We start from the raw sequence: 14,712 nt of genomic DNA, 5'->3' as shown, positions 1-14,712 counted from the left end.
TACGCTATCATCTTAGTGATATAGCCTCACGCCGAGATCACACGGAGGCTCCAGGGCAATAACAATAATTAATGACACGACGGACCAACAAGTTAGACTGCCAACAGTGAAAACGGTGCCACGGCCTTAGTGAACAGAACTTCACCCGATAGATAAACTTCCCCTAAGTGATAGTATTTGATCTCACTGCCCTAGGACTCTTCACTTTACCTGATCTTGTCCCGAATAGTATCCTGCGTGATACTATAACACCCACAATCTAGGCCTACCCGTTCCACTTGTAGAGTTTAGCAATACACGTGTAAGGTTGTTGCCTTGAGTTTTTGTGTCCTGCCTCTCTCTTATTTGCCTAAGTGCCGGTCTAGAAAGGGAACCCAGCTACACACTAGGCGTTAGAGGGACGGGAAGCCGACCCCCTAGCAATACAATTAATAAATAAATCAGGATTCAGAACGAAAACTTGTTAAAGTTAGCTGAAGTCCTTTAGCTCGATATCTTGCCACGACAGACTTCCATTTATATGAATATGATTTGAAATGCAAGTACATTTATTTGACTTTTAATCAATATTTATAGAAAGTAGAAGGCTGTCAAGGCGTGTTGGTGATCTCTAAGGGGAGATATCCGCTAATTTTAGCGCATTTTCGCTTTGTATCATTTTTTATTAATAGTTAAATTAAACACATTTATTTACTAGTTTTCAAATAATTTGGTGTGCAAAAAAACAATATGATGATAAAAATTATATTATTTTACAATTAAAAGAGCCGATTCGATAAATGACCACCGAATCCGTCGCACTGGTGGCTGGAGTGATAAACGTGTTGGGGTTGTACGAGTAACTTCTTTTTGTTCCGGTTTTTCTGTGCTACGTAGGGATCAAATCCAAAGACAGTCATGACAGAAGCAACACCTGTGGAGGGACAAGACGAGGAGGTTCCGGAGAGACGAGAAAAGAGGAGGAAACCTGGCATTATTTACTTGTCTTCCATCCCGCCTAGCATGAATGTTGCAAAGATCCGAGAATACTTTGGCCAGTTTGGGGATATTGACAGAGTCTTTTTGCAACCCTCAAATAAAGGTATTGATTAAATCAGTTCTTCAGCATGATATTGTTTATTGTTATTTTACTAACCCACTCGTAGAAGATACTTATGGTAAGTTTAAGTTTATGGGCATCACCAAAAGCTTGCCAACCTTACTCATTTCTAAGTTATAGATTTCTTGTAGTACGATGCTAAGCATTTGCAGTTGCAGCAGTGTTCTGTTTTTATGAATGTTAGAAAATTATTTTTATAAAGTTTTTGGTAAGCACACTTTAAGCAGTAACATCACCTTACCATCTCATTTCTTCTTCCTGATGGTCTGTTATATTTTTCTGATTGTCGTTCATCAACATTAACCTAATCTAACTAACCTAGCTTAACCTAAACATAACCTAGATTGTCCCAGCCTAACCTAACTGTAGTTTAAATTAACCTAACCTTTATTAACCCATCCTAATTTAAACTAATTTTACGAATTCGTAAGAGATTTCGTAAAATCACAGGTTACACAAAGTCCGTATAAATATATATACTGTACTTGGGTAGTGTGATGAGTAAGGATGGAGGTTTGGAGGGTGAAGTGCTTGAAAGGGTACAGCAGGGAAGAAAGGTTGCTGGTTCTTTGAAAGCAGTGATAAGAAACAGGGAAGTGAGCATGGAAGTGAAAAAGTTACTACATGACAGTATTGTGATACCAACTCTAACGTATGGAAGTGAAGCTTGGACGTTGTTGGAAGGACACAAGTCAAGAGTGAGAGCAGTGGAAATGAGTTACTTAAGAGGAGCCTGTGGAGTCACATGGAGAGACAGGCTGACGAATGAGGATATAAAGGAGCGTTGTGGTGTGGATGTGGATGTGATATGAAGTGTTATGAGGAACACACTGAGGTGGTTTGGCCATGTGGAGAGGATGGAGGGTGAAAGACTGACGAAGAGAGTGTATGTGAGTGAGGTGGAGGGGGGAAGAGGGAGGGGGAGGCCGAGGATGAGATGGAGGGATGGGGTGGAGAGGTATATGGGAGAGGGGGGTGTGAGTTGGGAGCAGGGCAGTGAAATGGCGGGGGACAGGGCGATTTGTTTGTGGCCACCCCAAACGGGATTGAGGCGTCTGGCAATAGATAGATAGACCTTCCAAGAGTTAAGCACATGTCTAGATGCAGAATTTCTTGAGCTTTCTCGTGGATTTTGCGGTATTTCGATACGACCAATAATAGTTGAATAAATCGCAAAAAGTTTTGAAAACTCACGAGTTAGTGTTATCACCATGGAGGAGGGTAGGGACTAAGGGAGAGAGGGGGGGAGCCGGAAGGCTATGGAGAAGGGAGGGGAGGAGGAGAGAAGCGAGGCTGTGAGCAGGATTCTCCCCCTTCTGTCAGCAGGCAAACGGGCGCTTTTTTCGTACATTTACTTGTGGCATGCCTTGCTGTCTGTTAGACACCGATTGGCCATGTGGAATCACAACTCGCTGTGATCAGGGGACTTTTGATGATCGGTAGAGAGGTGGATGGCCACCGCTATCGCCAAACATGTACTCGTGGCTTTTGATCTGTGTTTGATGGAGGTGGCGGTTGGGATTGGCTTAGCCCCTGTGGCCGTGCGATATTGGACATTCAGTGGGGAATGCTTCGGACATTTTGACACTTCTTGCGGGTTACAGTCTTATTACAGTAAAAGTCCATTAATCCGACACCTGATGGTCCGGAAATCCCGACGGTTCAGACTTTGTAACCCAGGGTAATTTTTAGCATTTTGGGGTAAGAAATTGAGATATAATACGATAAAAATAGAGAACTATCGAAAAATAGCCGAAAGCGGTGCACCGAACTAGCCAATTCTGCACCCAAAGCTTAGTCAACAACCCACGCCGACATTTGTGGAGGTTCTGAATCCTCCCGACTGTATGTTTACGCAGCTGATTGTGCATGTTGTACATTCCATGCATTGTCTACCGAATTTGCTTGTTCTTTTTTTCAGTATTTCACTAGAATGGCTCCTACTACACCACCTACTACTGGTAAGATAAGGATTCATGTTACAGTTACTATTGGTAAGAAATTAGAAATAATACAACGGCTGGAGAAGGGTGCACTGGTGAAGGACTTAATTCGGGAGTTTAATGTAGGCTAGTCAGCCATTTTGACTGCAAAAATAAATCCAAGGAACTGAGGGAATATGCCACGAGCGGACAGTCTATGAAGGGATGTGAGAAAAGAAAAACTCTTAAGAAACCAGCACTGGCACAGTTAGACACAGTTCTATATAAGTGGTTTTGTGGAAAACGATGTGAGGGCAAGCCTATCAATGGGTTAATGATTATTGAAAAGGCCAAAGAATTCTGTAAGGAAATGAAGATTGATACTGATGTGAAGTTTTCTGATTTATGGCTTAGAAACTTTAAGACTCGTCATGGGATAAGGGTAGTGGATGTGTCGGGAGAAAAGATCTGCTGATGAGGCTGCTGCAAAGGAGTACAGTACCATATTTTGTCAGCTTGTTAACATTTTCTGGTATCTGTCTGATAGTCCGGAAAATCTGATAATCCGGACAGTCTGTGGGCTGCTGCAGTCTGGATTAAAGGACTTTTATTGTACTCGGGTGCTGCAGGTTCGTTGGGAGTGATAGGACGAGTGTGCGACTTTGACCATTCAGTATAGGGGCGGACAGACATTTTAGCTCTGGTTCTGTGTTACGGACTATTTCTCACTCATGGCTCGAGCTCAGCGGCCATGATACCAAATGTTTGAACATGTTGGCTGGCCGGCCGAAGTTCCCGGGGACTTTTATGTCCGGATAATAGCAAGTAAATTCAGGTAATGGTTTAATAGAGCCAAGGTCCAGCATCTGGATAATGAACATGTCTGGATACTGAGTGTCTGGATGAATGAGGGACTGTTGTATGTATGTGGATGAGGTGATGAGAGACGTAAAAACACAAGTAATGGAGAGAGGGATGGCTCTGGTTATGAATGGTGATGGATGGAATATCTCAAATTTGTTGTATGTTGATGATGCCGTACTACTTGCAAATACTGGACAAGAACTTGGTAGACTAGTGCAGTTTTGCTGCTGTCTGTGAGCATCATGCTTTAAGAGGAAATGTAGAAAAGAGTAAAGTGATGATTATTGAGAGAGAAGATGACTCCCAGTGTGATGTTACAGTGAATGGAGAGAGAAAGAAAGAGAGAGTTCAACTACCTGGATAGAGAGAAAGAAAAGAGAGGAAAATGTGCAAAAGAAGTGGAAAGTAGAGTGACACAAGGAAGGAAAGCAGCTGGTGCTATGAAGGCCTTGGTAAGAAACAGAGGCGTGAGTGTTGCAGGTGCGTGAGGCTTACACGAAGGAGTGTTAGTGCCAGCCTTAACATGTGGATGTGAGACTATGGTGTGACATGAAAATGAAGTCAAGAGTGAGAGCAGTGGAAATGAGACTGCTGAGGAATGTATGTGGAGTACAGAGAGTGGATAGGACATCAAATAATTTGATTCATGAAAGATGTGGAGTGAGGAAGTCTGTGAACACTAGAATCAAAGAGAGTGTACTAAGATGGTATGGTCATGTGGAGTGAATGAATGACAATAGAGTGGTGAAAAAGGTACAGTGCCCTCACACAGTGAACATATTTAGAGTAAATGATTCGCCTAGTGAACGAGCAGGGGATAATCAGGTCCACAATACCATAATGAATGAGTTGAACCCCGAGTAAATGAAATCGGGGGGAAGAGTCGGCCATAACCGCCATCTCCCATATTGAACGACCCCCCCCCCCCAGTAGATGCTGCACAAGAGGCCAGATCCGAACAACCTGTTAAGCAGAATCCAATGGAGGACAAAGATTAGTTGAAAATCAGTATAATTCTAGTGGGAGTGGATGTTCTGAGGGAATAGGTCAAGGCAAATGAAACCAACTACCTTAGGACACAGGAAGTGCTTAGTGGAGTAGAAACCACTTTTCTTTATTACACTGAAAGGCACTGTAGGGAAGTCAGCAGAAGAAAACAAACACTCATCACACTCTACTACAGAACTCAAGAACAACAGGAGCCAGTTGCCTCTACATCATCTGCTACACTTCCTGGGGAAGATGATGATGATGTGATGTCAGTGGTGTCATCTTTGGACTTTGAAGGTTTTATGGGAGAGGTGAATGAGGTGGAGGTACATGGAGAAGTGGTTCAGTCAGGTGATGAGGGTGAGACTGGTGATGGGAACAAAGGAATGGAAGATGATGTGGTGGGGACACCCTAAGTGTATCTCCCTCCCTCGGAACCACCTGTATTCAAGCCAGTCAAGACTGCCATCTGCTCCATTTAAGGTACCATAAATAACAATGTGTTGTATGGTTTATATATCTGTACTGTTTGTGTTTGAAATGTTCCCTTTAGTACATCTCTGTGGCTCATAAAGTGGATTATGAGGGAGCAGTGCTGCCCGTATGCTATTTTTCCCATAAGTTATGGTGTTCACAGTGAACGAACTCGTCTGCCTTCCATTGACTCGTTCACTGTGCGAGGGCACTGTATATCTCAGTGAATTTGAGGGAGGGAGGAGGCGAGGTAGACCAAGAAGGTGGAGGGATATGGTGGATGTGTGTGCGAAGAAGAGAGGTATGGAAGTCAGTGAGGCTTGGGGACTTATGAGAGATCAAGCTGGCTGGATGAATATTGTGAGAAGTGCATGATCAGGGACTAGCACCCCATTTTAATGTGACAGCGTCCAGATTGACTCTGTCGGATACATTTATATGAAGCTACAGAATGTGGTGAATGTTTTTGGCGTATCAGATAGAGCCAGGATTCTGGGGGCATGAGTGATAAGTGAATGGAAGCATGGCCCATTGGACTGGGCAGTTGGGCTGTCTGGACGTTGCTACTCCTCATCCTGCCCTAGGGTGGGAAAGGAGGTCTGGATGATGATGATGATGATGATGTCCAGTATATATATATATATATATATATATATATATATATATAATATAAGTGAGTGTGAGTTTTACGCCAGGTACCCCTTTTTTTTGGATAAGGGCTAAGGTGTTGCTCCTGGGTAGAGGACTTTGGTTTGGAGCATGTAGCATTTTATGACCAGATGCCCTTCCTGATGTCAACCAACGACCCTTGGGTAGATTCGATCCTCCGACCCTTCGGTCAGAGCTGAGCACTCTCTCTCTCTCTCTCTATATATATATATATATACAGTATACATATATATACTGGTATACATGTATATATATGTGTACTGTGAACTTCAAGCAGATATGAACATTAAAAAAAGATAACATGAAATGAGGAGATAATGCACTGATGTTTGAAGTTTTTAAGATCGACCCCAGATTGTTGAGATTAACAAAACCATACTCCACCCCATTCTTTTCCCAACTCTACTGGACTCTGTTCTACATTAGGTTGCTTTACTGTGTTGACACTTACCTTTTTCTCAGTATACTCAACGCTTCTCACTCTGCTTAACTTTTTTTCCACTTCTCTCTCAACTCGGCTTGTGTTTGTTTCATGCTCTGTCTGCAGTACATACTGAGTTATGACACCTCAACAGAAGACACGATGAATGGCTCCAAGGGAAGTACTAAAGGCAAGAGGAACAAGAAGACCTTACATTACAGCGAGGGCTGGGTGGAGTTCAAGAGTAAGAGGAAAGCCAAGAAAGTTCATCTGTTCCTCAACAACCAGCCTGTGGGTGGCAAGAAAAAGAATCCTTATTATGATGTGCTGTGGAATATTAAATATTTGCCCAGGTATGTGCAAGAGTATGAAAAAATTTGTCATTTATTTTTTTTCATTGCCCAAAGTTGTACATGTAAGTACTGAAACTTTGATACTTTACCTGGTTTAGATTTTCTTCAGATTTTGTGTTACCTGTTGTGCTATTGATATTTCTTTGGATTCCTGTGTTTCAATAACATCTGTCTATCTATACCTCCAGATGCCTTAATCCTGCAAGGGGTGGCATACAAATAAATTGCCTCTGTGCTGCCCTGTCCCCTGTCACTTTGCTGACCTCCCCACAGCTAACACCCCCCTCTCTCATATGCCTCTCAACTCCATCACTCCATCTCATCTTCGGCCACCATTTCCCTCTCCCCCCTTCCACCTCACTCACATACACACTTCTTGTTAGTCTGTCGCTCTCCATCTTCTCCACATGGCCAGACCACCTTAATGTATTTCTCTTAATGTATTTTATCACTCACATCCACACCACAATGCTCCTTCACTTCCTTATTTGTCAGTCTGTCTCTCCATGTAACTCCAAATGCTCCCCTGAAATAACTCATTTCCACTGCTCTCACTCTTGACTTATGTCCTTCCAACAAGGTCCGAGTTTCACTTCCATATGTTAGAGTTGGTGTCACAATACTGCCATGCAACGACTTTTTTACATCCACGCTCACTTCCATATTTTATCACTGCTTTCGGAGAACCAGCAGCTATTCTTCCTTGTTGTACCTCTTCAAGCACTTCATCCTCCGAACTTCCATCCTTACTCATCACACAACCCAGGTACTTAAATGCACTCACATTTTCCATTTCCTCATCATCCAACCTCACAGTGCAATGTCTGCAAAAAGTATAGAGCACCCGCCATAGTAATTTGGGAATAACTGCTCTCACCACATCCCGTACGCCATGCTATTTCTTTTGTTGACAAATTTTCGGCCTTCCAGGCCAAAATTCGAGCCATTTCTTTGGCCCTGGGGTTGATAGAAGCCATTTGGGTATGTTGGTGCAAAAACTTCAGTGCCAACAAGCTAACAAGCGAAAATAGATGGTAGTGGTATGGGAGCAAGCAGCACTAATGCACCCTCAAAGGCAGCTCAAAGAGCACTGAGGCAGGAACTGAAGGTTGTCTTGTTTTCCTGGTGTGTATCTTCATTGCCAGACATACGATAGTTTTGGTTGGCCATGAGATTTGGCTACAGGCTGCAAAAACTTCAGAGTGCCTTTTCTCATTGATTTCTATGGCAGGCACTCTTTACTTTTTGCAGACACTGTACATTCAGTGACTTCATTTCTCTTGAAGACCGTGACTTTACTCGTCCCTACATTCACCTGTAGATTCCATTTCTTATACACTTTCCCAGATTCATTCACCAAGCCTTGCAGGTCCCCTTCTTCTTCACCTAACAATGCAGTATCATCAGCAAACAGTAATACAGGAAGTTTCCAAATGCTCTGTGCTCTCATTAAGGCCACTTCAACTTTCACTGCTCTGCCTTGTATCTCTTATATCTCTGTCTATAGGCCTATACAAATTGTATAAATTGAACAGCCATTGAGACATGACACATTCCTGTTTCAATCCAACATTCAGATAGAAAAATTCACTCAGTTCACTATCCACACTTGCAGCAGCCTTACCACCCTCGTACACACTATTCATGGCATTCAGCAACTTGCCATTTACTCCATATATTCTTAATATTTTCCACATTCCTTCTCTATTTATTCTGTCATATGCTTTCTCCAAATCCATGAGGGCCACATACAACTTTCTCTTCTCTAGAAACTTTTCCACCAAAGACCTAAGGATGAACATCTGATCTACACAACCTCCTCCCATCTTAAAATCTCCCTGTTCTTCCCCAACAAATTCCTCTTATTTCCCTGACTCTGTCAGTAATTATCCTACCATATGCTTTGCCTATTACACTAAGGAGACAAATGCCCCTATAATCACCACACATTTCTTTTTCCCCATATTCTTTTGTACAGTTGCAGCACATAGTCCTTGACCAGGGTGTAGGGGAAAGTCAATGCCACCACAGGGCTGCAGTTTGGGGTGTTGGAGGTATGGGGGATAGGTAGAGGGGGGGAGCTGGTAAGGGGAGCAGGGGGTATAAGGGAACGTATTCCGACGCACTGCAGCCCTGTGGTGGCATTGACTTTCCCTTACACCCTGGTCAAGGACTATGTGCCGTGACTGTACAGGTGAATAATTATACCTGGCTTCCAAATCTCTGGGACTTTGACTTCCTCCCCGGCCAATCTGCACATCTTCCGTATCCATTCTACTACAATCTCTCTCCCATGCTTCAGCATTTTGTTTTTACCACACATTCAATATATTCCTGGGACTTTCCCCATTTTGATGTTCTTCATTGCTTCTGCTCCTTCCATCCTGCTGATCTCTTCCTCCCTTTTCACCACCCTCCTTCTCCCAGCCATGTATACTTTCATTCTTTATGTTTTACAGTTCCTTGAAGTAGAGATATGCCAATACCAAGATTATGGCCAATATCGATACCCACTTTTCAGCTGATACCGATACCAATACTCTGATATTAGCTAGTGGCCAACACTTTGCCGATACCGATACTTTTTTATTTTTATTATATTTGATTTTATTTTGATTTATTTGATGCCGGTAACGTTAGTGTTGTTAATGCATGAGCAATATAGTAATCGATATATAATATTAATGTATGATAATGTTACATCATACATGTAATTATAATGTAATATACTGTAATATAATATCATAATCATCTGTTTATCAATGTCATGAAACATGAGTTTCTTGAATCACATAATAAACCAGAAAAGTATCGGAGTATCGGCCATATTTTTACCTTGCCGATACCGATACCAATTCTTAAAAAAAAAAAAAAAAGGCTGATACTGCCAATACCAATACTACAAAAAAAAAAAAAAAAAAAAAAAAAGCCGATACTACCAATACCGATACCATTGGCACATTCCTACCTTAAAGTGTTCTCTCCATCTGCTCACTTTTTCTCCTTTCTCCACTATCAGGCTACCATTTTTATCTTTCACTCCCCTACTAACTTCTTTATCACTCTGTCTAACTCTCTTTACCTTCCTCCAGAACATTTACCTATGCTCCCTTTACTTTACATTCAAATTCCTTCCAGGTTCCTCATCCACTGTCTTCTTCCTCTCTCTTATTAATCCTTTCACCTCTCATTCTCTCTACATATAATTCTCTTTTCTGCTCTCAACTTCCTTCATGTCTCTTCTTCCCTTCCATTCATTATATGTTTTCTTTTATGCCACAGCTTGTCTCTGCTCTTCATTTCACCACACTGTTCTGTGCACCTCCATTCGTTTTCTCTTCACCCCACACACCACCTCACATGCTGCACAGATTTCTTTGTGAAAATCTTGCACAACCCTCCACCTCCCCCATCTGCTTCAAATCATATTTACCCAATCACTCCTCCACTTCTCTGAAATATTCAGCCCTTTTTCCATTCTCTTCCAACCTTTCCACCTTCCTTGTATGGATGACTTCCTCCTGTCCTTCTGTCCTTTTCTTGCAATGCACTTGAGCCTTAACTTTCACCACCACCAAGTGGTGGTCAGAAAGTCCACTGCCCCAACTTCTGTATGCTCCTGAATCCATTACCGACCTTCTCATTCTGTCATCCACACACTTACAGTCATCGCCTTCCATTCAATCAGTTCACCACCCATCCTTCTCATCACTTGCCACATATACCTGTGTATCATTTTCTGCCTAGCGAGGATATTGGCTATCACCAACCCCCTCCCTACACAAATGCTCACTAGAGCACTGCCATTCTCATCCACGTCTGCAAGCACACCCCACTCACCAACTATTCCATCCACCTTCACATTCCCTACTTTTCCATTTATATCTCCAGTCAAATACAGTACACTCTGTAATTCTTCTCAAACTTTTTCATGCACACTTCCTACATTTGCCCAGAACTCTGTTGTCACTCAGCTTGCATGATCTTGCATTGGCGCATACTCACACACAATCACCCATGTTTGTATTCCCATTTTCAATCATACCCTTACAATCCATGGACAGACTGATCCATACTCTTTTATATTCTCCTTCCATCTCTTGCACACATCAGTACATACACCCTCTTTTGTCCTCTGATTCTCACCTACTCCCGTGCATATACCTAGTGAGGTGGAACTGAACTGGAACCTGAACCCAGAACCGCTGGAACTGGCATGTTTTATAGGAGCTGAACCCAGAACCAGAACCGGTAGATTTTTGGCGGTTCTGGTTCCTGCTGTCATTATTATTTTACATTATTGAGGAGCAGCCAAAAAAAGTTACAAACAAAAAATTGCATCATCAGCTTGAAATAGAACCCCAGTATAATTCTCTCTCTCTCTCTCTCTCTCTGTCATCACACACCAATCAGCTGACAGTGAACTGTGGATGGATAAAGTGACAGTCAACCACATAAGATATTACCCTCCTTGTCCTGTCCTAGATGTGTATCAAATGTAAATGTGTATCATCCTGCTGGTTAAGAAATCATGTTACAGAAAAATCTTGTGACTTTTTAAAACTGTCATCTTTACATTAATATGAAGTGCATATCTTTAAGTTCCATTCAGTATGTGTTCAGTTATTAAAAGAAACCAAGTGAAGAAAATTGATATCCATCAGATCTTTCTCATGACGTTTTGTTCGTGTCACTACGAGGTCTGTCCAAAAAGAAACCAAACTTTTTAAATAGTGCACCAACTAACTGGTATATCATGACTGCAATTAGAGCGCTGTGTAGTGGTGACTTTGAGCATTAGTCTAACACTGGCCACATCACATCACGTCACTTAGTCACCAAGGGACACGCACTGCATTGAACATGTGTTTAGTGCTCTTGGTGAATTTTCTTTTATCTCTTCTGTCATCTGAAATTGGTAATCTTTTATGGTGGATTTCAACTTTGGTTAAAAAAAAAAGAGTCTGCAGGTGACTGGAGGGTGAAAGTCATCTCTTGCTTCGCCAATAAGTCACAGATAAGGAGTGATCTCTTGTCAGTTCCCTAGCCTCACCAAGTTCCAAACCTCTCATCCTCACACACTCATCCACCATATCTCTCCACCTTCTCCTTGGCCTACCTCGCCTCCTCCCTCCTTCAGATTCGCTCAGATATACATTTTTCACCACTGTTGTTATCCATTCTCTCCACATAACCATACCATCTCAGTACACTCTCTTTGTTTCTGGTGTCCACCGACTCCCTCACTCCACATCTTTCACGAATCATGTTATTTCGTATCCTGACCACTCTCTGTACTCCACATACATTCCTCAGCAGTCCCGTCTCCACTACTCATACTCTTGACTTTTCATTTTCATGCCACACCATAGTCTCACATCCATATGCTAAAGTTGGCACTAACACTCCTTCATGTAAGTCTCATGCAGCTGCAACACTTAAGCCTCTGTTTCTTATCAAGGCCTTCATTGCACCAGCTGCTTTTCTTCCTTGGGTCACTCTACTCTCAACATCTTTTGCACATTTTCCTCTCTTTTTTACCACTGTACCCAGGTATTTGGACTCTCTCACCAATTCCAGTCTCTCTCTGCTCACTGTAACATGGCACTGGGAGTCACCTACCTCTCAGTAATCATCACTTTACTCTTTTCTACATTTACTCTCAAGGCACGACGCTCACAGACCACAGCGAAACTCAGCACTAGCCTACCCAGTTCTTGTCCGGTACTTGCAAGCAGCACTGCATCATCAGCATACAACAGATTTGCGATGTTCCATCCATCACCATTCATTACCAACGCCATCCCTCTCTCCATCACTCATGTTTTTACTTCTTTTATCACCCCATCCATACATATATTGAACAACCATGGGGATATCACACAACCTTGTCACATGCCCACACCAATCATGAACCATTCACTTAGATGCCCATTAACCCTGACACATGCTTCACTACCATCATAAAAACTCTTGACGGCACCTAGCAGCTTACCGTCTACACCGCACATGCGCAAAACTCTCCATAATCCTTCTCTGTCCACTTTGTCATATGCTTTCTCCAAATCCATGAATGCCATAAACACCTTATGGTCCTTCTCACAAGCCTTCTCTGCTATCTGTCTCACTGGAAACATTTGATCCACACATCCTCTGCCACTTCTAAAGCCACCCTGTTCATCACTCAGTAGGATTTCTGATACCTTCCTTACTATCTCTATAATAATTCTTCCATATGCCTTCCCTACCACACTCATTTAACTTATGTCATGATGATTCTTGCAGTCACTTTGCTTACCTGTAATTTTGTACAGGGGTACAATCGCAGCCTTTTCCCGCTATGCAGGCACAGCTTCACTCATCCATGCCTTCTTTCATATCTCCAACAAGCACTTCATTCCACTCTCTCCACCACATTTAAGCATGTCTGCATACACCTCATCAACTCCAGCTGCTTTCCCATTTTTCAGCCCCTGCACAGCACTCATCACCTGTACGAGTGACATCTCCTGGTACTGCATTCCTTCTCTTCACACCCCAAAAACCATTCATGTTTACGGCCGCTCTGCTCTCTCTATTCCCATTCATCAGGCTTTCATCAGGCTTACTACACTTGATTATTATGAATGCACCTTAGCACAGTGTTTGCATTGGCACTGTACCGTTATGCAGTCTACATATATCACTCATGAAACAACTTTACACTTTAACATTATCATCATTATCATCATCATGTTCATCCAGACCTCCATTCCCACCCAAGGGCAGGGTGAGGTGTAGCAACGTCCAGACAGCCAAACTTTGTCCACTCCAATTGACCACGTTTCCATGCAGTCATCTTTCAGTCCCCTGGAGTCCTGGCTCTACATGCTGTAGTTTCACATCATTCCGGATGCAGTCACAGTAGAAAGGGGTGCCAAATCCCTGACCATGTACTTCTTCACACAACATTCATCCAGCCAGCTCGATCTCTTGTCAGTCCCCTAGCCTCAATGACTTCCAAACCTCTCCTACACACTCATATACCATATCCTTCCACCTTCTCCTTGGCCTACCTCACCTCCTCCCTCCCTGAAATTCGCTCAGATATACCTTTTTCACCACTCTGTTGTTATCCATTCTCTCCACATGACCATACCATCTCAGTACATTCTCTTTGATTCTGGTGTCCACAGACTTCCTCACTCCACATCTTTCACAAATCACATTATTTCATAATTATCCCATCTGCTCTCAGTACTCCAGATACATTCCTCAGCAGTCCCAGCTCCACTGCTGTCACTCTTGACTTTTCCTTTTCATGCCACACCATAGTCTCACATCTATATGTTAAAAATTGACACAAACACTCCTTCGTGTAAGCCTCGTGCAGCTGCAACACTCAAGCCTCTGTTTCTTATCAAGACCTTCATACTTCATAGCACCAGCTACTCGCCTTTCTTGTATCACTCTACTTTCCACTTCTTTTGCACATTTTCCTCTTTTCTGTCACTATGGCCAGATATTTGAATTCTCTCACCAATTCCAATCTCTCTTCATTCACTGTAACATCTCACTGGGAGTCACCTTCTCACTCGATAACGATCACTTTACTCTCTTCTACATTTACTCTCAAGGCATGATGCTCACAGACATTAGCAAAACTCAGCATTAGTCTACAAAACTCTTGTCTGGTATTTGCAAGTAGCACTGCATCATCAGCATACAACAAATTTGAGATATTCCATCCATCTCCATTCATTACCAACACCATCCCTCTCTCCATTACTTGCGTTTTTACTTCTCTCGTCACCCCATCCATATCTGTGTTAAAGAACCATGGGGACGTCACACAACCTCGTTGGATGCCCACATTGATCGTGAACCATTCATTTTGATGCCCAGTTACCCTTACACATGCTTCGCTACCATCATAAAAAC

The 14,712-nt window shown here is 42.6% G+C and overlaps 1 protein-coding gene across 1 annotated transcript in view; it reads left to right on the top strand.

Annotated features, from left to right (window-relative positions):
* Positions 1-826: 826 nt before the first annotated feature.
* Positions 827-14,712, top strand: part of LOC145400637 (activator of basal transcription 1-like) — a 20,039-nt gene continuing 6,153 nt past the window's right edge. The window contains exons 1-2 of the mRNA XM_080273071.1: positions 827-1,081; positions 6,594-6,792. Of these exons, the coding sequence (XP_080129197.1) occupies positions 898-1,081; positions 6,594-6,792 (383 nt within the window). The 5' untranslated portion in view covers positions 827-897. The remainder of the gene's footprint in view (positions 1,082-6,593; positions 6,793-14,712) is intronic.

Source organism: Coenobita brevimanus, chromosome 53 (assembly GCF_032717465.1).
Source record: "Coenobita brevimanus isolate Jiangsu-jjx chromosome 53, ASM3271746v2, whole genome shotgun sequence".
Taxonomy (NCBI): domain Eukaryota; kingdom Metazoa; phylum Arthropoda; class Malacostraca; order Decapoda; family Coenobitidae; genus Coenobita; species Coenobita brevimanus.
The sequence above is the reverse complement of the archived record's forward strand: the minus strand, read 5'-3'. Positions and strand labels throughout refer to the sequence as shown.